General features: G+C 34.1%; 1 protein-coding gene across 3 annotated transcripts in view; it reads left to right on the top strand.

The window, feature by feature from the left end:
• Naa15-16 (N-alpha-acetyltransferase 15/16) overlaps positions 1 to 27,394 on the top strand; it is a 386,157-nt gene that overhangs the window by 354,020 nt on the left and 4,743 nt on the right. For 2 of the 3 annotated variants that reach the window (XM_090371833.1, XM_090371822.1), the window contains 3 exons: positions 9,160 to 9,303; positions 16,220 to 16,317; positions 21,001 to 23,076. In XM_090371833.1, coding sequence (XP_090227959.1) covers positions 9,160 to 9,303; positions 16,220 to 16,317; positions 21,001 to 21,219 — 461 coding nt within the window. In that variant the 3' untranslated portion in view covers positions 21,220 to 23,076. Of the gene's footprint in view, positions 1 to 9,159; positions 9,304 to 16,219; positions 16,318 to 21,000; positions 23,077 to 27,394 lie in introns of those variants that run through there. The other variant, XR_016546872.1, reaches the window with a different exon arrangement.

Below are 27,394 nucleotides of genomic sequence, written 5' to 3'. Positions count from 1 at the left end.
CGTGAAAAATTCCTTCTCCCCATTCTTTGCTCTCTTAGCCAGTGCGTCGCCTCCGTAGCCAGGTGGGAAGGAGCAGCAGTGCGTAGCACACGCTTCTTGATTAGACCGGGGTTCGAGCCCGTCACCACCAAATACGGAGGATGCGGAAAGGTCAGGGAATGACCACCGCATATCCCGGAGCAATATGGCCTTAGTTGCTAATGCTCCTAAAAATCAAATAACCAAATAACAAATCTTAGCCAGTGCTTTCTCATGCACAGCCTTGGCCTCTCTAACCTTATCTGTGGTACTATTACAACTCAACTTGTAGCTCTTAGTAGGCTTCAGTACATTTCATCGCTCGGTAGCTGCACCATTCTATCTTTCTACTCTATTTGACCGGCCAGATCTGCATTCATCCATTTTGGCATCATCCTCCTGCAATATTTCTTAATAGTGTGTTCATGGCTTCTGTGATTTTTGCTTTAAAGGTATTCCTTAATTCAAATGTCTTCTTCCTAACTCTACAGTCCTCCCAATTGATAGATGCCATGTAGCACCATAAACTGTCAAAGTCCCCTCTTAACCCATGCCTTTACTTTTAACTACTGTAACATCTTTCTTCATCTTCCAATTGACTTCTGTGTGATCACTACCTGCCAATGGTTCCTGCATTTTAAATCCTTTGATATCATCTGATTCATGAGTAATGATGAGGCAAAGAATATTCTCACCCCTAATATTTTCTCTGACATGCTGGTATAAATAATGATGATCAAATTTAAAAAAATTTTCCCCATGGTGAGTTTCCCTCCCACTTATTCCAGTCAATCTGTGGCAGATTGAAGTCACCCATAATAGGACATTCATGCTTGCTTGTCCATTCCATTTGCATGTAAAGACCCTCATCATACCTTCCACAATTTTTGATCTGTAGATTACTCACACTCTCATTATACCTTTGCTACCACCTAACTCACATCACACAGATTCTATGCTGACAGATGTAACTTCAAATTCAGCAAAAGCTCTTTTCATGCTTAGGCTGATTTTGATAAGAAGCATGACACCACCATCTGTTTGATGTGAAAACATCTGTGGCAACACCTACCACATTTTTGGACTGAAGTAAAACCAATTGGTAATGAAATTTTCTTATGGAAATTGCGCAAATAACGTCACTTATTAGGTGGCTGTTAGATTTTAAATGATGCAAATTACATCACTTCCTAAATGGTGCTAATGATGCTAACTCAGTCGCTAATGTTGATTCGGTATAGTGAGTAACGGACGTGATAATAAAATGTTGCATTGTTCATACTAAGAGAAGAAAATTATGTCACTTCCTAAATCATGCTAACTCAGTCACCAATATAAGCATGTAGTAATATTATGCAAGAATAAAACCTTCAAAGCCACTGAAGAAGCCTCTCGTGTCGACAAAAGAACAAGTTCAAAAGGTGTCTCCGTAGCCAGGTGGGCAGGAGCAGCAGTGTGTAGCACGCGCTTCTTGATTAGACTGGGGTTCGAGCCCATGACCACCAAATATGGAGGATGCAGAAAGGTCAGGGAATGGCTACCGCATATGCCTGGAACAATATGGCCTTAGTTGCTAATGCTCCTAAAAAAAAAAAAAAAAAAACAAATAACAATAATAACAACAAGTTCAAAAACAAGTTCGAGAATGAAAAAATGCATGCAAAGTTTAATAAAATCTACTTCTCAAGATTTTGATCAACATCAACCTTCAAAGTAGTGGGCATAAGCATAAAACGTTACATTGTTCATAACTTCGGTGGCTGTTAGATTTTATTGATTAAACTGTTTAAAAATTTAAATGATTTTGATTCAAGAATGAAACAATAAGACCGTCACTTCTCGCAGTAGTTTTTGGTTATGACATCATACTATTCTACAAATGGATTTCACTAACTATTAAATTTTAAAAATACCAAATCTAATTTTAGTTAACAACCTATAAGAGTATTTCAAAGATGACTAAAACTTTAGCTGAGCAAAATTGAGAGAAGCATGCAAGAATGAAAGTTTCAAAGCTGCTGAAGAAGCCTCCCGTGTCAACAAAAGAACGAGTTCAAAAACATAGAGAATGATAAAAAAACAAAATGCACAGTTTAATAAAATCTGCTTCCCAAGATTTTTATCAGCATCAACCTTCTACATAGACTTCTTGTCAAGAAGCTGGACCTCAACATCACAAAATTATATTCAAGAACTTCCTGAAGATTTCGATCTAGAATATTCTGCTTCAGATGAATACCTGAGGATTTAATTGATTCCTGAACAGGCTGGATTCGATTGCATCATTCAAAAAGAAACAAAATCATATTTCAGCTCAATCGCCTGTTGTAGACCCTCCACAAATTTCAACAGTAGTCAAGCATGAAATCATTTACAAGAATATCGAACATCACTGTAACTCCTATAAAGAATTTGAATGATAATTTCTGAAAAATACATTTGGAGCTGTTTGTTGATACCTGCGATCGATTATGGTATGAAAATGATGTAAAATTGTGCACTCCAGTAAGTTATGCATTACTTCTCTTAGAATTTCCAACTGCAGACATAACGACTATGAAGGCTTGTAATACTTGTCGAGCATCTTTCAAAAATGATTCCATTCCAACATTTTCAAAGCACAGCGGTTTTGTTTATCCTACTATTCCACCTCATCTGCCTCGATTGGATTTAGTGACTTACTGACTCATTTCTCCTTATATTCCATTCATGCAAGTTATTATTATTATTATTAGCCAATGTGGTGCAAGGAAGCCTGAGGCTTATGCTGCACAAGGCAAAAAAAATTCCCGAGTTACCCTGAGAGAGAGCGAGAGAGAGAATCAGAAGTAGAAAGGAATCACCAAGAAAGAGAAGAATGATGATATCCAGCTCAGGATCCTGGGTGTGCCAAGCCCATACTCACCAGATGTGAACCCCTGGGGTAGTATGTTCCATTATAAAATTAGAAGACTAAGACATGGTTTCAGCCAATACGGAATTTTGGGCCAAATTATAAATGTTCCTGTAAATGTTAATTCAATGGTCAATCATTTGCCTTGGAGTACAGATGACAGTTATTGCATTAACATTCATATCAAATGTAAGAAAATTCACAAGTGGAGTATTTAATGAATTTGGTTCATAAACAAAATGTAAGGGTTTGGTTAAAGTATCTACTTACGACTGCTTTTTATTGTCTGTATGATATCGAGATTGGTGAAACATTCTTCAATGAAGACATGGAACACAATGATGCTCCTATACATGATGAAATGAGAGAAGCTATACCTATTGAAGAAAGTTTAGTTGCTCAACGACAAACTTTTATGAAGTAATGACAAATATTTACGAATAGCTCCTGGTGAATGAAATGTTCCGCAAAGTTTACTTTTTGACGAACATGCCGAAGAATTGTCCTTTCCTAGCATTTACCCTGGTCAGTATCGAGAGTTTACAGATAATTTAGCCGACCGGGCTAGCCGGGTGGGTAAAGTGCCTGCCTGGCAACCCAAAGTTCACGGGTTCGAATCCCGCCTCGGGCTTGGATCAAAGTACTGCAAAAACCTTGGGAGGTGCGTTATGGCCACAGAAGCTGATGCGCCAACAACTACCAAAAAAAGCAGATAATTTAAAAGTTACACCATGTATGATGGCATTGAGTGAACTTTGTGATTCAGAGTGGCGTGGAGTGTGACACTGTATCATCTTTATATAGCCATGGATATTATGAGACTAAGAACTTGAGATTCATTAACAATTGCTTTTAAATACGTCGGAAAAGACACTAAGCTCACCAAAGAACAAATCCAATCTCGAGAATACGTCAATAAATGCATTGAAAACAATTTAGCGTTTTTGAAATCGATTCCTAATTCAACTTGTTACTGGACACAACATAAAAGAGATCTGTTTGCGACGATCAGCAATCGGGTAAATAAATGCTTTAAAATGTTAAACATTTGGATTCTTTTCATACTAAACCCCTTTAACCTTGTCCAAGCCAAGGATGTTTTCACATAAAATAAAACATCTTTCATGCGTACGGGATACACATGCTGCTTTTTTTTTATCTTCCCTTCTTTTCTAAATACATTATAAATACCATAATGGAACTCATTATCCTCAGTTTTTGGGTAGCACCACGTTTCTGTTAGCTTTCTGTCAGCATTAGTTATCCTAACCAGGAATTCAAATTCAACCATTTTATTGACAACACTCTTGATATTATTGTGGACCAAGGGTGGGGAATCCTTTTAGTACCAAGGGCGAATTGCAAGTGCATAAGAACCTGTGGGGGGGTGCATCTTTGCTGAGAAAAATAATGAATCTTAAATTTTACAAATTCACAAGTATGCATGCACGCATACTAAGCGATATTAATTAAAATGTTATAATGCATTAATTAACCACACAATAATGTTTAAATTTTAATGAAACTTCTTACCTTGCACCTTAATGAGAAGGTTGGCCCTGCTTTGCTTTGGAAAGCTCAGAGATGTTAGCTGTCACTGATAATGCAGTGGGTAGTCAAATTTCACCTGCAGGAGAGAGGTTCCCTACGGCTAAACGGCCAGGAGAACAACACAACCCTACACTTCACTTTACACACATTCTGGCCTTTACAGAGTTCTGTGCACTTCAAAGAGAAACAAACATGGAGTTGGGAGAGACCCCGGTGCCACACTTTCTTTATAGAAGTAGTGTGGGGGGGGTCTCCGCCAATTCCGTGATTGTTACTCTGTGAAGTGTGCAGAACTCTGTAAAGGCTAGAATGTGTGTAAAGTGAAGTGTAGGGTTGTGTTGTTCTTCTGGCCGTTTAACCACAAGTCCTATGCTGGGATCCTGTGTTTACTGATACAGTAGGCGCCTCCGTAGCCAGGTGGGAAGGAGCAGCAGTGCGTAGCACACGCTTCTTGATTAGACTGGGGTTCGAGCCCGTCACCACCAAATACGGAGGATGCGGAAAGGTCAGGGAATGACCACCGCATATCCCTGGAGCAATATGGCCTTAGTTGCTAATGCTCCTAAAAACCAAATAACAAACAAACAAACTGATACAGTTAAGACTATGTATTCTTCTATAGTTTACTACTCTGACACACCCCTTAAAGTTGTTTAGGCTTGTTTCCCTATCTTTCTCATCCCACTCATTTGAAACATTGCTACCCTCAGAACATCTTGCCGTCAGCTGTTGTTGCAACAATCAAGAATTTCTGAGGTGAGTGCATGCATTACTTTGACCCATATTATCAGATAAATGCGGATCTATATTACCCTTCCTCCTCCTAACTAGCAGTTGCCGTTAACAATTCAGGTATCCTCAATTATACCGGTAAAAATCCTTGCACTACCTTTGTTCAAATGAATACTATCTCTACAAAATAGATTTCTTCTACCTCAATTGTGGCCATGCTAATAAAAAAAATTCCACCCTAAAGTCTTGCAGATTCCCTCAAGTCTTGTGTTATCCACAAGGCTTTCAGCGTATAATCCAGCTTATCATGTCTGGTCAGAATTGCAGACACATGCACATTCTGATCTAGCTCGTGGCATTTTTTCAGCATGGTCCTTTTTATCCAAGGAATGGTTAGGTCATGTTCATTTAATATCGTTAGTTCCCACGTGAATAATAATGTTTCTTTACCCACTTTAAAATCTGACAATCTGTTGGTAATACCATCAGTTGTTGCTTCCAGCAAACACACTCTGGTTCTGGTCCATCTCTCTTTATTTCAAAAAATATTACCCATTTCACCAACAGTAGTCTCCCAATAAAACTAAATCACCTTCAACCAGAGCAGTATGCACTTGACTGTTCTTGCCTGGACCCAAACCAGGGTTGCATCACTTAACAGGTCACAAGATGCTTGAGTCTCTGAAGAGCTTCCAGTTACATTTGTTTCTAGTGCAAGCACTCGTTTCTTCAGTGATTCAAATTCTTCTCGTAATGCACCAAGTTCTAATTTGAGATCGATACACTCCTTACATTGGGTGCAAAGAAAAGAATAGCCATTTGAACTAGGTTTGTCCACTAGACCTTAGAACACAAGCCACAGACTATACAAATGAGGAACTAATGACTCACACTGGAAATGCCCACAGACATTTCTGTCTGAATCACAATATCCTTGGACTTTGTATTGTAAGTAGATCTTGTAGCAACCATTATTAAATAAAAATGGATGCTACAAGGTAAAATTTGAACTTTAGAAAGATTAAAAAATTTAAATTTACACTATATTACAAAATTTAAATTTACACTATATTACAAAATTTAAATAACCAAAATATTACTCAAATTAAACTGTTCACAAAACTTTAACCACCATAGAAGTTAAATTTAAGCTACTGAATAAAAGTTATGAAGTTCCTGCCAAAAGATTAATAACAAAGACTATCTGAATATTAAGTGTAGCTTTTCGAATACTTTAAAAAAATTTTAATTTACAATCTATTACAGGTTTTAAATTAACAAACTATTATAGAAATTAAACTGTTAGCAAAACTGTAACCGCTAAATAAATTTAAATTTTTTAAGCTGCTGAACGGAAGTTACAAAGTTCCCATGAAAATATCAATAAGAAAAGCCTTCTGAATTTATTAAGCTGTAGCTTTATAAATACTTAACTAAATACAAAAATAAATTAACCTATATGACTATATGAATTCAAACTATATATTAACTGCAGTATTAGTAAATTAATAAGAGGAGTTTACCTCAATATAGTACGTGGAACACTTCCGTATGATACCCTCCAGAAATTAAAACGAAAAAATCGACAACTTACCGGTACATTAAAGTAAAATATAAATAATTAAATAATCAATTTAACACAATTCAAAATCAATTCAAAACAATTAAAATTCAAATTAACGCAATTAAAAGAATCTAACGAAAATATTCAAAACGATTTTCCTTCCTGAAGCTGACAATGCTTTTCGACCGACTGTCGTGATCACAGGAATGAAAATTCTGTGATCGCGACAGTCGGTCGTGTGATCACGAATGAATTTTCATTCCTGTGTTCACGACAGTCGGTCGAAAAGCATTGTCAGCTTCAGGAAGGAAAATCGTTTTGAATATTTTCGTTAGATTCTTTTAATTGCGTTAATTTGAATTTTAATTGTTTTGAATTGATTTTGAATTGTGTTAAATTGATTATTTAATTATTTATATTTTACTTTAATTATTTATATTTTACTTTAATGTACCGGTAAGTTGTCGATTTTTTCGTTTTAATTTCTGGAGGGTATCATACGGAAGTGTTCCACGTACTATATTGAGGTAAACTCCTCTTATTAATTTACTAATATTATTATCAACGTAGAACATATTGAGTATTACAACTCTGATTCATACTATCTAATTAACTGCAGTAATAAAACTCAAAGATTATTCCAAAAACTAACCTGCTATGCAAGTTCTGAAATGAATAGCCATCGAATACAATCAAGTGCAGCCATATGCTGTTTGCATGCACTGGTTGACGTCCAACTAATGAATCAGGTCCAATCAACAAAATGATCCAAAATCTTTGAAGGGCAACTGATTGGTTGACCTGCATGGTTTTTGAATGCCAAATCAGAAGAACAGTGGAAACAGACATGAAAATTGTTGAAATGTACTTATAATTGAATAAGCTACATAAATGAAGTCCAAACTATGTTAGTTGTAAAATTTAAGTATCTCGGTTGTAACCAATTCTCCTCAAATAATACGATGGTGGTTTTGTGGTTTTTTATCTGCTTGTCTAGGTCTACACATGTATTGCATTGTTTTTTATCCTGTCTTGATAATAGCTGTTTCACATTGTTTGTGGAAACACTGTTCATCTTTTAATTTTTTTTATCAAGCACCAGATAAAATAATAGTTGCATGCCCTTCTTTGACAGCATTATTAGAATAAGCACGTCCAGAAAGAGTTCCTGGTCATTTCTAAACTCTCATAAGTTCCAGATGTTTGTCAGAAAAGAAGACCACATCTTTTGCACCTTCTATGGCCAATATAATTATCTTCAAAGTACTCTGTAATAGTTGCTTCAAGTGGGCAATATTCTGTGTATATCTCAACACAATTGGTGACTATCAGCAGGAACAAAGACAAGAACAAGTAACATACCCATTTGGACAGTGAATTCTGCATTATTTGCATGTCTACTTTGAAAGCCCGCTTGTTGAATTCTGTAGAACACATTTTAGCCAAGGTAAAATGCATTTATTGTGGAATATGCCTGAAATCACATAAGACAGACTAGGAACCAACAAAATCGTGAAGTGATTTGTTAGCAGTGCATAGGTTAATGGCATGCACTACCTGTCAATAAATATATGAATAGCATAGTTGGTCAAAGAAATCAGGTACCAATTTGAATGTGATATCTTCATATCAATGAAGAACATTTTGAGGATATCAATCCTCATAATGTTCTGAAATGCTGAGAGGCCAACCACAACTTCTTCATCAGATCCATATCCTTTGTGTCAGAGACGTTGTTCGAGCTTTGGGAACAAAATAAAAGTTGCTTGGGGCAAAATCTGGGCAGGATGCAAAACAATTTCAAATTCCAGCAAAAAATTCTTGCCAATTGCACAGCTGTAGTGAGTTGCACATTGTATAAATCTCACATGGTTGTATTACCGTGCCTTCCTGATTTGATTTTTTTTTTTTTTTTTTTTTTTTTCAGTTTGTTTAGTTTCTCTTGTGTACTGGATGGATCTGACTGTAGTTCCTTCTAAAAATTGATTCTAATGTTTTCAGCAATCAGAAACTCAAACTGCACATTTTCTGAACCATGTGTTTAAAGACAGTTCCACTTAAAAATGTACAGTAGCTTGTAAACAAACAACTACACAGAAATGTTACTGCATGTATACTAACTAGAAACCATTAGCTAATTGGAGAACTTAATTGGAACTTGTTGCACCTCTTAGGGTTACATTTATGAACTAAGAAGCATTACTTTTCAATACACCCTTGTAATTTGTAATTTATAATCCAACTTGATCAGATAGTGCTTTCCATGACAAGTTGTTAATTATGATTTTGATTTATGAATAAAAATTGTATTGTATTATATTATTGTTATGTTTAAAAATTAATTATATAAAAATGCCCCAGTGATTATTTTATTTATTTATTTTTTAATTTTTTTTTTTAGTGTTTCAGAATATAGGCTTGCCAGAGCCTGTGTCTACCGTCCTAAAGCAAGAAATGGATAGAATTTATGGTTCAAAAGATGCTTATCAATTAAATGAAGAGTTCCTGGACAAATATGCCAATTCTTTCCCTCACTTGCTTCAAGGTAAAATTACTTTTTTTTGTTCTCTCTCTCTCTCTTTGTATTTTCTCAACTGTCTGAATATTAGTATTAATGTGGAAAATAATAATGTAAAGTCACTATAGTTAACAACTTTTAATTTAATTAGTAATAATGAATATTTAGTATAATGCACTAAAGGAAATAATACTCATTATCACTGGGTAGTTAGCCCAGGGTGTAAGTTTTCTAATATAGTTTTGTGCATTATTCTATTTTCATGTTGGATTGTGTGTAAGTGCATTGGTGGCATAAATGACTGCTTAGAAAGTACAGTATCTAAAATACTGTAAATTAATAAAATAAATATGCAAGATCTGACAGAAACAACTGACACATTTTGGTAATAAGCAGGTTTTTTTCCCTCTGCATTTTTAATAATAAAAAAAAAACTCACTTATATATAGTTTATTGTTTACACATATAATTGAATATAAAACTAGAATGGGCATAAAATGTGCCCATTCTAGTTTTATATTCAATGTATACACTCTGAAATATGTTGAATAAAATTTGTGATAGCTTTATGGTGCATTTCTTCATTTACCCAGCAGTTTCTTCATGAATATACATCCTGAGCTCTTCAGTAATATGTGGCATAGTTACATACACAGCTCTTTGAGATATCCTCATTAGAAGTCAAGTGCTGTAAAATCAGGGATACTAGGCAGTCATGGCACATCTCTATAGCAAGAAATGAGCTGACCTGAAAAGCTTTTGCATAAAAGATTCAATCCTGCCCTTGCCATATGGGATGTTGCTCCATCATATTGATACCTTATCTGATCTGTTGTCAGTTCCTTCAAACTGTGATCAGAATTCCTAAATTGTCTCAGTAGCATTATGTGTTGACTGAAACTGCATAGAAATCTTAATTTTTTAAAAAGAAAGGACCAGTTATCTTAAAACTCAAAACAGCTTAATACCATTCCATCACTTTCAGTGAATGGAGAGACAGTTTATGAACTTGACAAGGATTATCATAGCTGTGTAGCAATAATTATTTTTGTTGACATCATCAATCAAATTAAAATGTGCTTGTTTCAACACTCATAAACAGTTTCATATGAAGTTCAGATATTAACTGCTTTAACTCCATAAAATGCATACAAAATTTAGTCTATTCTTTTTATCATTTGCACCAAATACTTGAACATCAGTCATTTTGTAAAGCACTTTGATGCATAAAGAATATGCCTCACACTAGTCCAACAAATCTAGCATATAGTCATGAGACTGAATGGATCATCTCAGATTGTTCAGCAAACAAGTATACTCACTTTGCATTCTCAGGTATATTTACAGTAAATGGAGCTCCTGTTGGCTTTATGGGCTGTTACAGTGTTGGTGGTTATAAAACTGGCTACATATGACTTGATTGTGTTGATGGAAGGTGCATTACAAACATGAAAACTGTTGCTGAAAATTATGGTACATTGTATTGTGAAAGCCTTATTTTCGAAAAATCACTGTATGCAAGAAGCATGATGTTAAACGCACTAATGCCCTATAATGATTTAATTATTTGATCTCTCAAGTCCTGTTACACAACCTTGCTAAAAGTAGACTCCTATTGCACAAGTAGACTCCTATTGCATGTATATAAGCCCTGCAAATGCATACTTCTACAGACATAATACACATACACAAGGCTATGTAAGTTGTTGATGTGTCTAAACCTCAACAACAGTTGCACATGCACAAGAGAGAATGCTAATGACACATCAGCTGTTTGCAATGGACACCATATAAAAAATGTACAGTAAAATGTCAGTATAATGAACTTGGGTGATGAACAAAACACAGTAAAAAAAAAATGATTCAAAACAATCTTATTAATTTCATTATATTTTGATATAACAAAAAAATTATATCTTATTATATTTTATGCTTGTTATTTTCACTGAAACAGAACTTTTAGTAATTCTACCTAGAAAAAAAAAAAAAAATGTTGTGAAACTAGAATAAATGCAACCATCAGATAACATGATGTAAACAACTGTACTTCCTTACACAAAAAAAATTTGCAAACAAGCAATTTCATCATAATTTCAATATTTGTGCCACATCTATAGCATTTCACTAAATATATAACTGTGTAAACAGATCAAAAGCCACTTACCTCAGACACTCAGTTCTGAGCAGTTAATTGCCTGTAAGGCTATTTCATTATATTGAATATAATGAAATTACTTCCCATCTGTTACTCTGTCATCCATTATACTGACATTTTACTGTAAATAAATATACAGGTGGCCAGAAAGTTTCTTACCCATTTCAAATTACTCTTAACTTTTTTATTTTTAAAAATTTAATTATTTTTCTTCTTATTTTTGTTTCTCTAAGTATAAAGTAGTCTTTGGAAATTTAAGTAGGAAAAATACAGTTCGGCAACAAGAAAAGGTTGTACTTTATAAACAAGTTTCTCCATTGTATGGATTCAGGGAGCTTATTTTCAGCATTTCACATAGCACTAGCATGCCCAGTGATTCAGAGGCTTCTTTCCCAGTTTTGTGTTGAGGATACAAGACATTGAATTGCCATGATCAGTCAGATTTCTAGCAGCTGAGTAAGTACAGGAAAGTTGATGAAAATGCTGAAACATTGACTTGGAGGTATTCAGCTCAGTTAATTATCCATAATCATCTTTACAGAAAATTATGAAGATAAAATTTAAGATGTTTCCCTTATAAAATCCAATTAGTGAGAATTGAAGCCAGTAGATTGAGGAAACCGACTAGAATTCTTTTTGATATTGCAGCTGATATTACACTTTTTGATATTGCAGCTGAAGATAATGCTCTCATATGTAAATTGATAATGAGTGATGAAATTTATTTTCATTTACAAGGAAGGATTTGTTAATAAGCAAAATTGCAGGTTTCGGAGAGTTGCAAACTATAGAATAATCTTTCAGTGATAAATGCATCCAGGTCATTGTAGCTGTTTGATGAGAGTTTTTCTCAGTTATCAGAGCTTTCTTCTCCGAGGATAATGAAGATCATACAGAAACTGTTAATGGAGACAAGTACAGAATGATGATCAGTGATTGTTTGGAACCCACTTTGTGACTGAATGGTCAAGAAAATGTGGTTTCAACAGTATTGGGCCACAGCCAGTTGGGTGAACACACAGAAAGAAAAATAATGAGCATTTTAAGAGATTTTTTTTTTTTTCCAAAACCACCTCTTTCACACTTCAGAAAATTAATTGGCTGCCCCCCCCCCTCCCCTCCCTCTCATGAAAGGTTTAGGGATGCGCCACATGTGTGCAAAGTTTGTTCCACACTTACTCTTGGATAATCAGATAGACTGCAGGACAGCTATTGCAGGCAATTTGTTCGAAAAATATATGCAGAGTCAATGGTCACTGGGGATGGGAGTTGAGTGTCCACCTACAACCCTGAGACAGAGGTGGAATCATCCAAACGGCACCCAAAAATGTTCCCATGGCCCAAGAAATCTTGTTCAGCAGAATCCACTGTTAAAGTTATGCTAATCATTTTTTTCAACTATGAGAGCATAGTTCACAAATTAATGACATAAGGTAGAAGCATTACTGTTGCTTACTGCATTGAGGTTTTCACACGTTTGCATGAGAATGTGAGGCAAAGGCTACCTCAAAAGTTGAAGGATAGCTGGATCCTGCACTATGACAATGCACCCAGTCACACAGCAATAGCAGTTCAACAGTAAAAAAAAAATCAGTCATACAGTAGTCTCCCTACTTCTCCTACCTTTCACTGTCTTATTTCTGGCTGTTCCCTAAACTAAAAATGGAACTTGAGGGTCATTGTTTCGTTATAATGGATGACATCAAAGAAAATGCCAAAGCAGCCCTACGTGTGCTAAAAAAAAAAATACGATTTTAAAGAGTGTTTCAAAGCTTGAGAAGACTGGTGGAGTGTGTGTGTGTGTGTGTGTGTGTGTGTGTGTGTGTGTGTGTGTGTGTGTGTGTGTGTGTGTGTGTGTGTGTGTGTGTGTGTGTGTGTGTGTGTGCGCACGCGCGCATACATGTGCAGAAGGAAGATACTTTGGAAGTGATTGGGTTAATAAGCCCAACTAATCACTCAGTAAACTTTTATAGTATTCCGGGAACTTTTTGAATTTACTTTGTACTGCATACAGATCTGGAAGTCTCATAGATCTGTTGGAATGGGTGCGAAGAAGAAAAATTACACACATGAGAGGCATAAATTCAAATTGAGGATGGTTGTAGGATAGGCACATGGAAATTTGCCTTCAGCCAATGGGTAGTTTGAATAAATTTAAGGAAGAATTAGATGAACTATTAGAGGAGATGGACAGCTGATATGGAAAGTGTGCGTATGTGTGGTTTTTTTTTTTTTTTTTTTGTGATGCTCTATAAGCTTGCTTTCTTCTTCTATCATTTGCCACTACTGATACCAAGAGATAGTGGTTAGCAGTCAAAGTCCAGATTTTTTTCTCCTGGATCTTATACACTTAACAAGGTTAGTTTAATTGCATAGTTTTTATGATACATAAATAAAATGTATTTTCATAGATTTGTGCAGGTATTTGCATAGATAGACATGCATAGACTAATAAAGTACAGTTTCTCATACATTTCAAGGTCAGCCACAGCCACTTGCTGAACAATAAAATTCTCCCCCCCCCCATTTTGATTATATAATCATGTGGACGATATCAGAAGAACTTCAAAGTGACAAAATGCATTTCTCTGTCATAACTAGAGACTAAGATATGTGGATTTTAAACTGTGAAATACTAAGGCAGTTGCTGTTGAGAACTGTGAAATACTAAGGCAGTTGCATTGAGCTGTTGCTGTGTTCACTCGTGCTGCCATGTGTAAAAACCATTTATATGCTTGCACATAGATCCATTTTGATTAAAGAGTACTTCACAAAATGTGGAATAGCAGTTTTAGAACATTCACTTTTCTCCTAATATTTCACACCATGCAAATTTTTCTCTCTCTCTCTCTCTCTCTCTCTCTCTCTCTCTCTCTCACTCACTCACACACACACACACACACACACACACACACACACACACACACACACACACACACACACACACACACACAGAGTAAAACAGTTGCTTAAACTATTGTTGTTTCAGAAATATTGATGAATTGCCAAGTTGCTCTGATGAAAATGTTAACGGTAATTACATGAAATGATTTTCTGGTTTGTTTACAAACTTGATAATCACTGGTGAAACAGTTATTGTTCAAATTCAACTTTGAAAGGAATGTTTAAAGGCACATGCACTTTCACACACTTTTGAAGTAAAAAAAAAAAAAATCATTTGATTAACACTGACTGCATGAACTATATATTAAATATAGGCTATTCTTTTTTTAAATCAGAGATATAGTGTTATAATTTCAGCTAATTTCATTGTGCCTTGTTCAGATATAGCACTCAATTCCGGTTTCTGCTTAATTGTATGCAAAATATTTTGGTTTTAGCCATTTCGCTTTCACATATTTAGAGTATTTTAGTGTACTAAGAGAGAAAAAAGAAAAGTTCAGCTGTTGAACTTTTCGTGGATGAACCTGTCATTCCAACTTCAACCTTACAGTTTCTATTACCTTACTGAAAACATTACTTACACCTTACATGAAACTTTATGTGAGTTGATCTTTGTTTTATTTCTTAGGCTTTTATTATGTATTCTTCTAATATTGATTTTATTGTGTGTTCTACCCTATTATTGATATCTCCTAATGTTAATTTTGATTGGTTTAGGAGAAAATACAATTTATAAAAGACCAGTGAACAGTTAAGAATTACTGTAAGATTATTATTACAATTTTAGCAAAAAGTATCTTGCTTAGTGTAAGTATTCATCTAATTAATCACTAATGTGGTTAGTTAGACCTCTTTAGCAGACTTACCCTTTGTTTTTGATAAAACTATAAACTTAAGAATAGGCTCATGGAAACACATGATATGAAGGATCAAAGTGAAAGAGAGTGATCACAGGTATATATGTTAACACAAATTTCATAAACCTTCAGTAAATTCATAGAGTAGTGAAAGTTAAGAAGAGAAACATGCCTAGACCCTCATTACATTTTTAAAATAATGTAATTAAAAATAAACAGTTGAAAAATTATACAGTGATAATCTGCTAACCAGATAATTGAGAGTTTACTGTATGTTATAGTTATTTTCAAATATTTGGTTGTATAAATGGTGACAATAGTCAAGGTATCCATCAGGCAAAACACTCATGCAAGTGCAAGACGTTTTTTTGCATGATATTTCCACTAAGCCAATACTCAGGAAGATCTCATACAAACCAATTTGCAAATTTTTATACCACAATCTTGCATGACTGGTTCCTCCATTTTCTTTACATTCTCCTTACAGCAGATGAGTGCCCTTTGAATTTTGATCTTAAATGCTAATCCTATATGACTGACATCATTATGGGCTAAACAATCTTACACTGTACTGCACTCAACTTACAAATTGTTTTAGGATTTTTTCTCATGGAAATGGGATGATGGGTTTGAATTCCACCCAGTAACAGAACAAATAGTTATAGAGTTGCCAAAATTTTAACTACAATACACTATTATAGATTATGAGATTATTTCTTTCTAGGTGAATGCAGCTTTTTACCAAGCAATCCTCATTTGTTTGATCAACTAGCATACTATGTTATTGTCAGCAACTGAAATGGAAGGGACTGATTAAATCCTACCAATTACTCCTAGGAATTTTGATTATCTTATTTAATGTTTAATTTTCTTTTCAAAAAATCTTTCAGTAAGCCATAAAAATAGTGTGTTAATGTATTTGTTATACATATTTTTCTGACATGTTTTACTAATGGAATCAAATATAAAAATTGTATTTGAATTTACAATATCAGAATATTTACTAAATTTATTTACTTTCATTAAGGTGCTAGAATGCTATGTTATCTGGACAGGTCATCGCAAAAAAAAGCTTTAAAACTAGTGACAAGGCTTAACAATCAGATGGAAGGAGTCAGTATTCAGGTGAGTACTTTCTGTTTCACAATTGCACAAGCAGCATTTTGTATTTATTTTAATAAATGTAGCAAGTGATTATTTTATTTTCTTAGAGTTTTAAAATAATCAATTCACATGTTTTGTAATTTCCTCTTTTTATTGTTTATTTTAAGATCTTAAAAAGGCTACTGCTTTTATGAAAATGAAATCAGTTACATCATTTAAGAGAGAGAGAGATAAATCATTAAGGTTCCTATGAAAATCATAATAAATCAACCTTTTATCAATATTTTAGAAAGGCTGAAAACATACTATCATCAAATTGACATATTTATTTGAATATTCTAAGATGGCTTTTTTTTGTCTCTATACTTATTTTCAAAATAACTGAAAATATAGTGATTATTGTGGGACACCAATTCATATGACAATTAGTATTAGTATTAATCAGGCCAAATGATGCAAGGAAGCAGTCATTAGGAACAAGCTTCCCAAAGGTAAACCTTGTGAAATGTGATCTTCTATTGCTTTTCAGAATTTAATGTTGGCTATTTTAAGTTTTTATTTTGTTTTATTTAATTATAATATTTAAATTATGTATATATAGCGGACCTCCACTTTATGATATTAAACCATTCCAGAGACGCCATTGTATTGTGAAAATATTGTGATTTGAACACATTGAACAATGTGTTATTGAACCCAATAACACATTGTTTTTTGGTATTCATTTGAAGACCTCTGAAGTTGAAATTTTCTTCTTACTGTGTTCTTTAAGGGTCATATTATCAGTTTACACAATGTTGTACGTACACGAATTCAGTACGGTAAATTTATGCCAAATAAGCACAACACAAAATATCACTTCAACTGAAGGATGCAAAAACAAAACATGTGGCCAACACATTTACAAATGCTGCAATTGGCTGAGAATTTACAAACGCTGCAATTGGCAATAGGCACTGGTTAATAGAATCACCTGCTTCATAGAATTAAATTTCAAAAAACTAATTCAAATCATTAAAATGTGCTACACTTTCATCATTATCATATGTCTGGTTATAAGAATTTTGAATGCTTTTGTGATATTTTTCTAAAGCACATTTCTGGAGGTCACTATCATAAAACAATTTTTCAGTTTCCAGTTTTTTGGGCTTTTCTCTTATTGCAATCTTTTATAAATGGGTAGTAAACTCAATCTTATTGCATTTGCAATAATACCAATAGTGGAATTCTGTGGGTTTTTACATTATTATGGTGAAATGTGTTTCTCCTTCCATGAAATCTTCGATCATATAAAAAACATAAATTTTCAGAATCTTCTCTTCATTCCAATATTTTAAGCTTCGTTAAAATGCGTATTGTGTTAGTTGCAATTTGTGTGCCGTGTTCTTTGTTATTGGTTGCTTATCTTTTTTACTGTTTTAAATTTTACAACCCCAAAAAAAAAATGGCAGTGAACAGAGATATCAGTAAGTTAGTATGTATATATTACAGTATTAATTAAGCTATATATGCAAGCGTAAATTTATTTTTATTTTAATAACCTGTGGAAAATATTCTTCCGATTTTCATGTATCATTTAATATTGTTAATTGGTAAGGTGGTAAAGTGTAAATTTGTGCTTTATATCTTTACTTTTATAGCCTGTGGATATTATTCCTCCTAATTTCACGTATTATAATCGCCAGAATTAAAATTCAGTTCGCAAACGTGATCACAATGACTGACGCTTACTACATATTGTATAGTGCAGTATTTCCCAAACTGTGTTCTGCGGAACACTAGCATTTCGTGAGATGTGAACAAGTGTTCCGTGAAAAATCGTAATTAATAATTTAAAAAAAAATAATAAAATAAATAAATTTTGCATATTTGTAGCATACACCACTTTTGTTTCATTATAATTTTTTTTTTTTTTTTTTCGGTTATTAATATACTGGCATAGACCATGGAACACTTTATTTTGGTGGGCTTTGCATAAAGAAGTATGCATAGAGGTAATGACACCTACGAAAAAGTAGCTGTGTAGTGATCTAGTATGCGATTTAGCCTAGAGTACACAGGTTGAAGGAGAGGAGGGAGCGAACCAATATAATTAAACTCACTTCCTTGTATAAATTTTTTTTTGATAATTATTAGTATTTGGAAATACTATTACTGAAATATGTGATCATGGATTTGTGGTTGAAAAAAATTAACTTTGAAATGAGAAGCAAAGTACTTCTAGTGGTGCAACTGTGGTCGATGAAAACGAACACAGTATTGTCACACTTCAAAGTGAGGATGAACAGGAACCAACTAATAAAAGATCAAAATGAAAGTATAATGACAGTTATTTGAATTTCTGCTTTACATGTGTTTGAAATAAAGATGCTCCTGATGCACAGTGCACCGAATGTAATAAAATATTAGCAAACAGTTCTTTTGCTCCCACTAGACTTGTGTTTTTTCGTAAGTGTTCTGAATATGTTGTCAGATGAAAAGTGTTCCGTGACTAAAAAAGTTTGGGAAACGTTGGTATAGTGAACGGTATTTTATTATGGAGAGTCCATCATAAAGTGATTTGATCGTACAGTGAACTAATCATAAAGCTGGGATCCACAGTATTATGTATGTATGTATACTTATAAATATATAAGTACTGTCATTTTCCGAAGGCAACTAATCACTTAGCAATCAAAAAATCGGAGAAGCAGTCATGTTTCTAACTACTGAATGCATTTGTGCAAAGTATTCATGGATTATTCCTACACATATACATATTGTGTTGGTAATGAAATGTGTTATCATATGCTATTTTAGTGGACTTGATTATTTACTTGCATCATATAAAATTATTGTAGATTATTACAGTAATTACTTTTACCATGAACTTAATTTTGTAAATTATTACTTAAAAACTGAAATGGTTGTATATGATTAGTTAATAGAAAATTAGTGAATAAATTTAAGTTAACGAAATAATTATCTCTCTATACATTAAAAAAAAAGTTTTCCTTCTGGTGATATTTATTTGAGCCAATGAGAGAAGTGGAAGGGGAGTCACTACAAATGCGCAGGTAAATTACATTGTTATCTTCCCTTGAAAGACAACTGCCTACATAACATTCACCAACCTCATGCACGTGCTTCACTCTAATACATGACCATGCAAAACATCATTTAATGTTTGTTTGTAAATATTTTAGTCCTGCTTTTTTTGGATGCAACAATATTCCTCATGCATTATGGAACCTGAAGCAAAAGGCCTATCCTAAGTGACCTATGTAAATATTACATAGTGATATTTATTCCACCTTGAGAATGCCACTTGGTGGGGGGTAGCCAATGGGAGAAGATGGATGCAGTCACATGGTACAAGTGGGCGGGGAAATTGCATTACTACAGATGCACAGGTAAATAATTACATAGGTCATTTCCTGATTAGATATCGATCATAGTGGCATAGTGTTTGGGTAAGGCACCTCCTGTGGTTTTCCCACATCTGTACTCTTGTGATGAATACAGAACATCTGTAAAAGTCAGAAAAGTGTTGTGTGTAGTTTAGTGTTGGATTCTGTTGTTTGCACTGGCTTCTCAGCTGCAAGGGCCCCCTAGTAGGACTCCACGTTGCCCACCACCACCACTGGGAGGTTAGCCAGGCTGTCCACAGTACTCTGGCTGCTCTCCATCAAGGGTCGCCTAAGCTTCCTGATGGAAAACAAAAGAAAAAAAAAAAGCATGAGTGATGGAAATAGTTGAAGAATGGAAGTAAAAAGGGAGAGGAAGAACATCAGTGCATTTCAACAGGTGTTGAAATCTTTTACATAGAAAAGATTTGACTTACTCCGTCATACCTCTGCATTTTACGTAGAAAAGCATGCGTGGGGGTTGGCAAGCAAAGCAAGCAGGGGGCAAAGCTCCCTAGTAATTATTATTATTATTTACGCAACCAAGTGGTCAGGAGAAAGAGTGCAGTAGCACGTGCTCTTTGAGTGAACCGGGATTCAAGCCTATGATTGCTAAATACGATTAATGTTTGTATTGATAATTTATTGTAAACACCTCTGACCTGGTGGTCGTGCTAGAGTATAAAGAACAGATCAAATAATTGCAATTTATTGATTTAAAGAGATAATTTCATGTTTATATAATTACATATACAAGGTATGATTTTGAAATGATGAAACTCACTGGCTATGCGGATAGATGCTAATTTGGAGACTGTGTGCAGATAAATTGGTGATTAGTGGGCTACTATGTTTAGATGAGTCACTGAACATGTTTCAACAAGTTGTAACTCACTACAGTGCCTCATTTTCAAGATATAAAGGAAGTCCCTGAACTTTTCTGATCACACCTCATGTTTGTGCAAATCATATTCTGTGGTCCATTAATTTATAGAAATAATTTTTTATAAACTTATATTTTTGTGTATGCACGCATGTGTGTGTGTGTGTGTTTTATGTCTTAGATCATAATATTAATTAACCTTATCTATTTTTTTATTTATTTCTTAGCAAAATTTATTTATTTATTTTTTTAAATTAAATTGTATTATATTGTTCTGTTATTGAATATACTTACCTTATAAAATCTTATGAATTTTATAAGGTAAGAAATATATAAGGAATTTTATAATATGATATTCATATTATTCATTCTCATATAATGATGAAATTCTTTGCAAAAATTAATTTATTAATTTTTATCTTATACTCCCAACAGACCTGTACAGATGTTCTAAATGCTCTTCGGAGAGGTGACTTTGGACCTTGTGATGAGGCATTAACTGATTTCATAGCCAAATGCCATGAATTATATCCCTATGCAGTAGCCTTCCAGACTGGAACTTCAAAAGGTGACCAAAAAGTTGAAACTCAGCTTCCAAGTTCTCCAGATAACCCTGTTTCAAATCATGTGGACAGTATAACCAAAGAAGAATGACCATCGCCTACTCCTTAAGGTGTTTGCAAATCTTTTTTTCTTCCACTTTTGTCTCCAGTTCCACCACCAGGACATAATTGGCTGCATTCCGCTGCACTCCTGGTTTTGCTGTTTCCCAGGAGTGAATGCAAGAGTGACAGAAATAGTTGAATGTGCTCAGACTCCAGAAACAGCTACGACTTACAGTTCATGTGTGTTTAGCTTCTGACTGTGAAGTTGTTGTTGACCTAGTATGATGCATCTCCCCATTCTGACTTGTCACAGAGCTGCAACAGACATTTACCCCATATGTGCTCAGCTTTGGGCATCTGAAGAACTGGGCAGGATTTAGAAACTGACCTCTGGAATCACTGGATATAAGAGGCACTACTTTAATAAACAATCAGTACTCCTGTTTGTAGTTCTTGACAATTTGTTTGTTGTGGAAGATATTTTGTTCACTTCACATGTTAATGTGAATAATACAAGCAAAAGGATTGTTATAGTTGGATGATTGCCGTTTTAAGGAATTGCATTGATCAAAGATGAAAGGTGTAAGTTGTTTCGTAATTGGATTTCCTGCTAGTCTAACTACAGAAAAAAAGTCATTTATAGATAGAACATTTAAATAATAAAAACATAATAAATTTCACTTGAAGAATGACTTGATACAGCACTATTTAGATGTTCGCAATTGCCCTCGTACTTACAGGAGCTACATCCTAAACAAAAATCAATCAGCCATTTAAAGAGTTAAGTGTTCCGGTTGCAGAAACTTTTCTGCAAGCAGAACTCCCATGGTTGAATTAGCATTTGTAGTTTTAATAGTGGCCATCAAGTCGATCAATAGCATTATTTAATATATCTGATAACAAATGTCACATAAGTATATCTGTTTCTAGTGTGACAAAAAAAAAAATATTCCAGCCAAGAAAAAAAAAGAAAAACTTTTTTTTTTTTTTAAGCTATAATTTTGGTACTAGTTGCAAATGACAAATGTGATATTTTAATTTTTCAGAATTGGAGGGTGGCAGTGTAAGATGGACTTGATTTGAATTCTTGGTTTAATGTTTAATTGCTGCTTTCTATGGAAAATATAGACGTTACTTCCATCTCGCTGTTTGAGTTTTATTGCTGCCTCCACCCTGAATCTTTTGAGTAAATCAGTGTCTCGTCTTGAACAGTGTAGTATTATCTTGCCGCAAATGAGGCACTGACTTCCTTAAAACATTCAACATTGAAGGCAGGAGTAAAACCCAAGCAATGATATAGAAGTGCAACATCTCCCAGCCAGAACTGTTCTTAAAAAAAATTGGGAAAAAAATTTTTTTTTGCTGCTGTCTGAATATGTCAGCTATAAAACTGCAAAACACGTGCAGTCCATTTTTAAAAAGATGAGAAAAGTTCATTTACTAGGCTGGGTTTTAAATTTATTAATTTGTGTTTATTTTCAGAATAAAAAAAAAAAAAAACAATGACCACAAGTGATCTGTTGTCAGCAGTTATAAATGCTGTTTAAGAAGTGCGTTATCCATAAGTGTGATATCTGCTAGCTGTTGTTCAGCAGTTATATTTCAAAAATCTTCTACTCTTGGTTTAATGAAAAGGTCCCCACTAAGGGATTTAAGGGAGGGAAATCTTTTGTAAATGCTTGCTTCAAAGCCCAGCAGTTGGACTATTTTGTTACTGTTGCAGCCTAGGTGCCACAACTTTGTTGTACTATTTCTAGGATTGGCAGGCTGATGCTGACCTACAAACAGGTCCTCCTACAAAATGACAGTGGCTGTAAGTAAGAGGTTGTGTATACAAATGCTATGTAACATGGAATGACTCAAATGTAAAGGACAACCAACCTAAATTAAAGCATTTTTGCCAATGTTTCAGTTATTTTTTGCAGTTACATTATGCAGATAAAAGCAAAATTTGTTTATTGTCCATATGACTATTCTCCAGTGTTTTCTTATGGATCTAATTTGAATCTTTGAATAGGATCCTCCAGCATTACTTTTTTTTTTTTCTTTCTTTTTTATCCTGTGAAACACCATATTTATTAAGGTTTCTTTTGTATTTAATTGATTACTGTGCTAATATATATGTCTTCTGTTTCCTAAATTTATTTTTATTTGCTTGTATATGTATTCATTAATATTGATCCAGGCTACCAGCTTGATTATAAAACAAATAATGTCCTTTGGATTTCCAAATTTCATAAACACAAATGAACATTGTTCCCCGACCTAGAATTTGAAACAAAAAAAGAAAGAAAGAAAAAGATAGGCAAAATACACCTTTACGACATTACACTAAATTTTAATTGCATGCTTCTTTGTAGGTTTATTTGTTGTTTTCATTTAGAAAAGAACTAAAAAAATTAGGCTGTTCACCTAGTTAAGTAAACAACAGTAGTTGCTTATATGTCTGCCTTTTATTAGCATATAGGACACCTTAACTTCTCTGCTCATCAACTAAAGTTGTCAGTTATCCATAAGCAGGATTATACTTTGATAAAAACCATATCCGTGAATACCTAAGAAGTGAGACAAATCTCTGCTATCTGATTATCATTCCACTGCTATTGCCTTTATTCGTCTAAAATAATCTTTGGTTTAATTAAATGTGAATAACTATACAGGATTAAACTGTGCACAGTGAAAGACCTATCCTATACAATTAGTAACAGCCACCAAATTTTTCCTGATTAGGCCTCATTATGGGATTCAACATGGAATCCAGAAACATCATCGATTATTAACTAGTTCTATTGCTTGGATGTTTAACTTCATGTAATTTAATTAGTGTATTCACATTTAATTACATAACATACCACCTATCTCTTAACGTAATCTTTGTTTTGTTTTTGCACAAAAGCAACTAATTCTATGAGATTTCAGTGTATTTTGTCTGTAAGTTAAGTTGCACGTATTCCACAGGTAGGTTTGCCTGTTTTACTGTGTGAAATAATCTGAAAGACTGAGGGAAACCATGCAACCTTCAACTTAGCCATGATGTTCATAAAAAGTCCTCTTGTTTTGATGGGATTCAAACTTTTTTTTTTTCCCCCACATCGTGTTAAGGACCACTATGTTATGATCACTCCCAATGAGAATCTGAAGTATTGAAGAAGCCTATTGATCGCCAGTATGGAGCTGAATAGTGTTGATCTATAAGTGTATTGGCTTATATCATCTGTCTGTGGAGGAATTCTACAAAAAGAAAAAAAAAAAAAAAAAAAAAGTTTGGAGAAATTTGGGAAGGTTTTCTGATGTCTTCTATTGGGCTTGGCATAAAGTCCTAAAATCTGATCTCAGCATCTGGATGGCCAGTTACTTTTGACTATTCGCTACCTGTAAAATAGTTGACTCAGTTTCTAACTCCTCAACTAGTGCTGTAGTATCTCTGAGTGCTTTTCTCTCATATATTATATTCCTTTGTGTGTCAACCATCTTCTTTCATTGACTGGAAATCCATAGTTTTGCTGATGCTGATATACTACATTCCACTCTCCAATATGACTAACCGTACCTTGCATAAATAATCACAATAGAATGTTCACAGCCAGTTCTTTAAGTGCTGAGCTCCAGATAATTTCCGAAGTGCAGTGCTAATGGAAATATTTGTAGCAGAAGCACATAGCAGAAACATCTGTATGAGAGAAAATGAAAATGAAGCAAGGATCATTAATTAACTTGATTTTTCTCTTTTGGGTAAAGTCTAGAAGTTTAAGAGAGGTTTTCAAGCATCCTCATATGTGGAGACAATATTTCATGGAAGGGTAGAGTTGTGATTTGTAGAGTCATTAGCTATTCAGAAAAAAGGCAATGCTAGGAGCACAAGAGGAAGCCTGTGATGCAAAGGAAGTAATATTTATGTGCTTTTATTAAGAAAGCTTGTTTAAAGTTGAAGATAGCCCAAGTAAAGAGACATATTCTTTATTCTTGTATAGAAATCTCAATCTCTCTCTCTCTCTCTCTCTCTCTCTCTCTCTCTCTCTCTCTCTCTCTTTGAAAATAAGTATGGGAACAGCCCTCTTTTTGTGAGAAATGGGTTTAGATGATTATGGTTAACTAAGTTTTCTTATCTCCCACTAAAAAATTTGTACTTCTGTAAAAGCATTTAAAGTTATGGATATTCAAGTAGTTATTTATGCAGAACAGGAGTCAAACTGTAAAATGGATTGTAGCATCAATGAGCTAAACTACAGATAGCGTTTCCAGTCAGTGGCAGAAATCATTAATGTATGAGAACAGAACCTTGAAGAATTCCATTATTAATTCAGAAACTTAATCAAAGACAGAGAACTATCACACACAATGAGTGATTAAAGTGGAAACCAGCTCTCCATTTTCAAAAATAAAAAGGTGGATCATAAAATGGAAGTCTTGCTTGAAAAGTTGGGAGAATAGCCACTTGAGTATCTCTGGACATTTCCACCGAATTTTACCTTAGATGAATAACATGAGCCAAGGTGTTCTCAATGGATTGCAGTTAATTTTTCCACTGCTTTCAAAATAGGGTGTAATAGCATGGAAATTGAAAGGGAGGGATACACTGCTTTATATACACAAGGAATTAGTTGGGTATACACAAATTTCCATGCAAAAGGAAAGCACCTGCAGAATAAAAGAGTGTAAAAAGGTGATGCAAAACACAAGTTAATTCTGGAGAATAGTTTTAAGAACAAGTGGAGAAATACCATTAAGACTTGAAGCCTTTTTGGAATTAGGATTGTTGAGGATTCTTCTAATCTCCTTCCCTTAGGAAAACCAAGAAAAACATTGATGAATGGGATGCATTCAGCATGGTAGGTGGAGATTTGCAGTGAGTTAGAGAAAAATGAAGATGCTAATGAAAAAAGAAGAAAAGATATGTTTCCTGAACTTGGATTTTTCAAAACTGAGACTGGATTTGTTAATAATGTATTTACAATTGTTGCAAGGTGTAGTGTAGGCAGAAAAAAAGCTTGGTTTTTGCGCTTTCTTAGCATATGATTTTGAAAATCATGATTAAATAATGGGCAAAGTTTAGGTTGTAGTGGATAATAAGGGATATCATTCCTACTTGAATGGTATCCTTTATTCAGTAACACAAACTGAGTAACTATTAGGATTGTGATGTTTAAAACTAGTCCAAACCCAAGAAAGAGGAATAGAAAACAATGTAGATCATTCTATTTCATATCGTTTAATGCCAGACGACACGAGATTTGCAGTGGGCATGAGATAGCAACTCTATTAGAAATGCGATCATCACCTGTTTGTGATCTGTGGTACCTAGTGGACAGCTAAAATTAATTATGTACTTTGAAAGGTTACTGGTGAGGAAAAGATCAAGAATCTTAGGTGTGGTTAGGATTGTCTCATAATCTGATATGTAAATGAACAAATTAAGTGGGGTTATTAGTATTAACAAAGACCTCAGTGCTCTACCAGCTGGATCCTGCAACAAGGAAATTGAAGTCAGCTGCAGTTATAAATGTTAAAAATCACCAAGGATAATTGTTAGGAAGATTAGACTGGGGAATGTCAAATTTCATTGAAATTCAGAAAGTTCTCGCTGATTTTTTTAAGTTTGGGGAATGACAGAGACAACAAATGAATTTTACAGAAGGAAGTGAAACTTACATTAGGGTCACCTGTGAATAACCCCAAGAAGAGTAGATTCCAGATTAGAAAATCTTTTAGAGGAATATATATGTGTAAGTAACCATAGCCAACCACAGAAAAGACATATACATAAGAAACACCTTTATAATACAGAAACAGTCATACAGAAAGTAATTATGACAAATGAGATGAATTTAGGTTGAAGAAACCGATAATTGAGACTATCCGAAAAATGTAACTGAGACTTAGAAGATTACAAATGGAAATGGATGTCATTTGAGAATAAATTGAGATTTGCATATATTTGTGAAATGAAGTTGGGTTAGGATATTGTATTTTAAGATATATTGTACATGTGCAAGGTACACTGAAACCCTTAAAATAGTATGGCTTCTCCTCAAATACTGCTAGCGCGCTTCACCTTCATTTCCTGCTATATGCTCATTAGAGAGAGAGAGAGAGAGAGAGAGAGAGAACTGCATTCAGTGTTGATTGTGCTCACCTGTCCATCAAATCATTTCATGTAACTTTACTGATTGGAGTTTTATTTTCACTTTCCATGATATTTTATTGAAATTTAAGAAGCATATGTA

This window comes from Mastigoproctus giganteus, chromosome 1 (assembly GCF_048544385.1).
Source record: "Mastigoproctus giganteus isolate SK-2022 chromosome 1, ASM4854438v1, whole genome shotgun sequence".
Taxonomy (NCBI): Eukaryota; Metazoa; Arthropoda; class Arachnida; order Uropygi; family Thelyphonidae; genus Mastigoproctus; species Mastigoproctus giganteus.
Note: the sequence above shows the minus strand (reverse complement) of the source record. Positions and strands in the feature narration are given on the sequence as shown.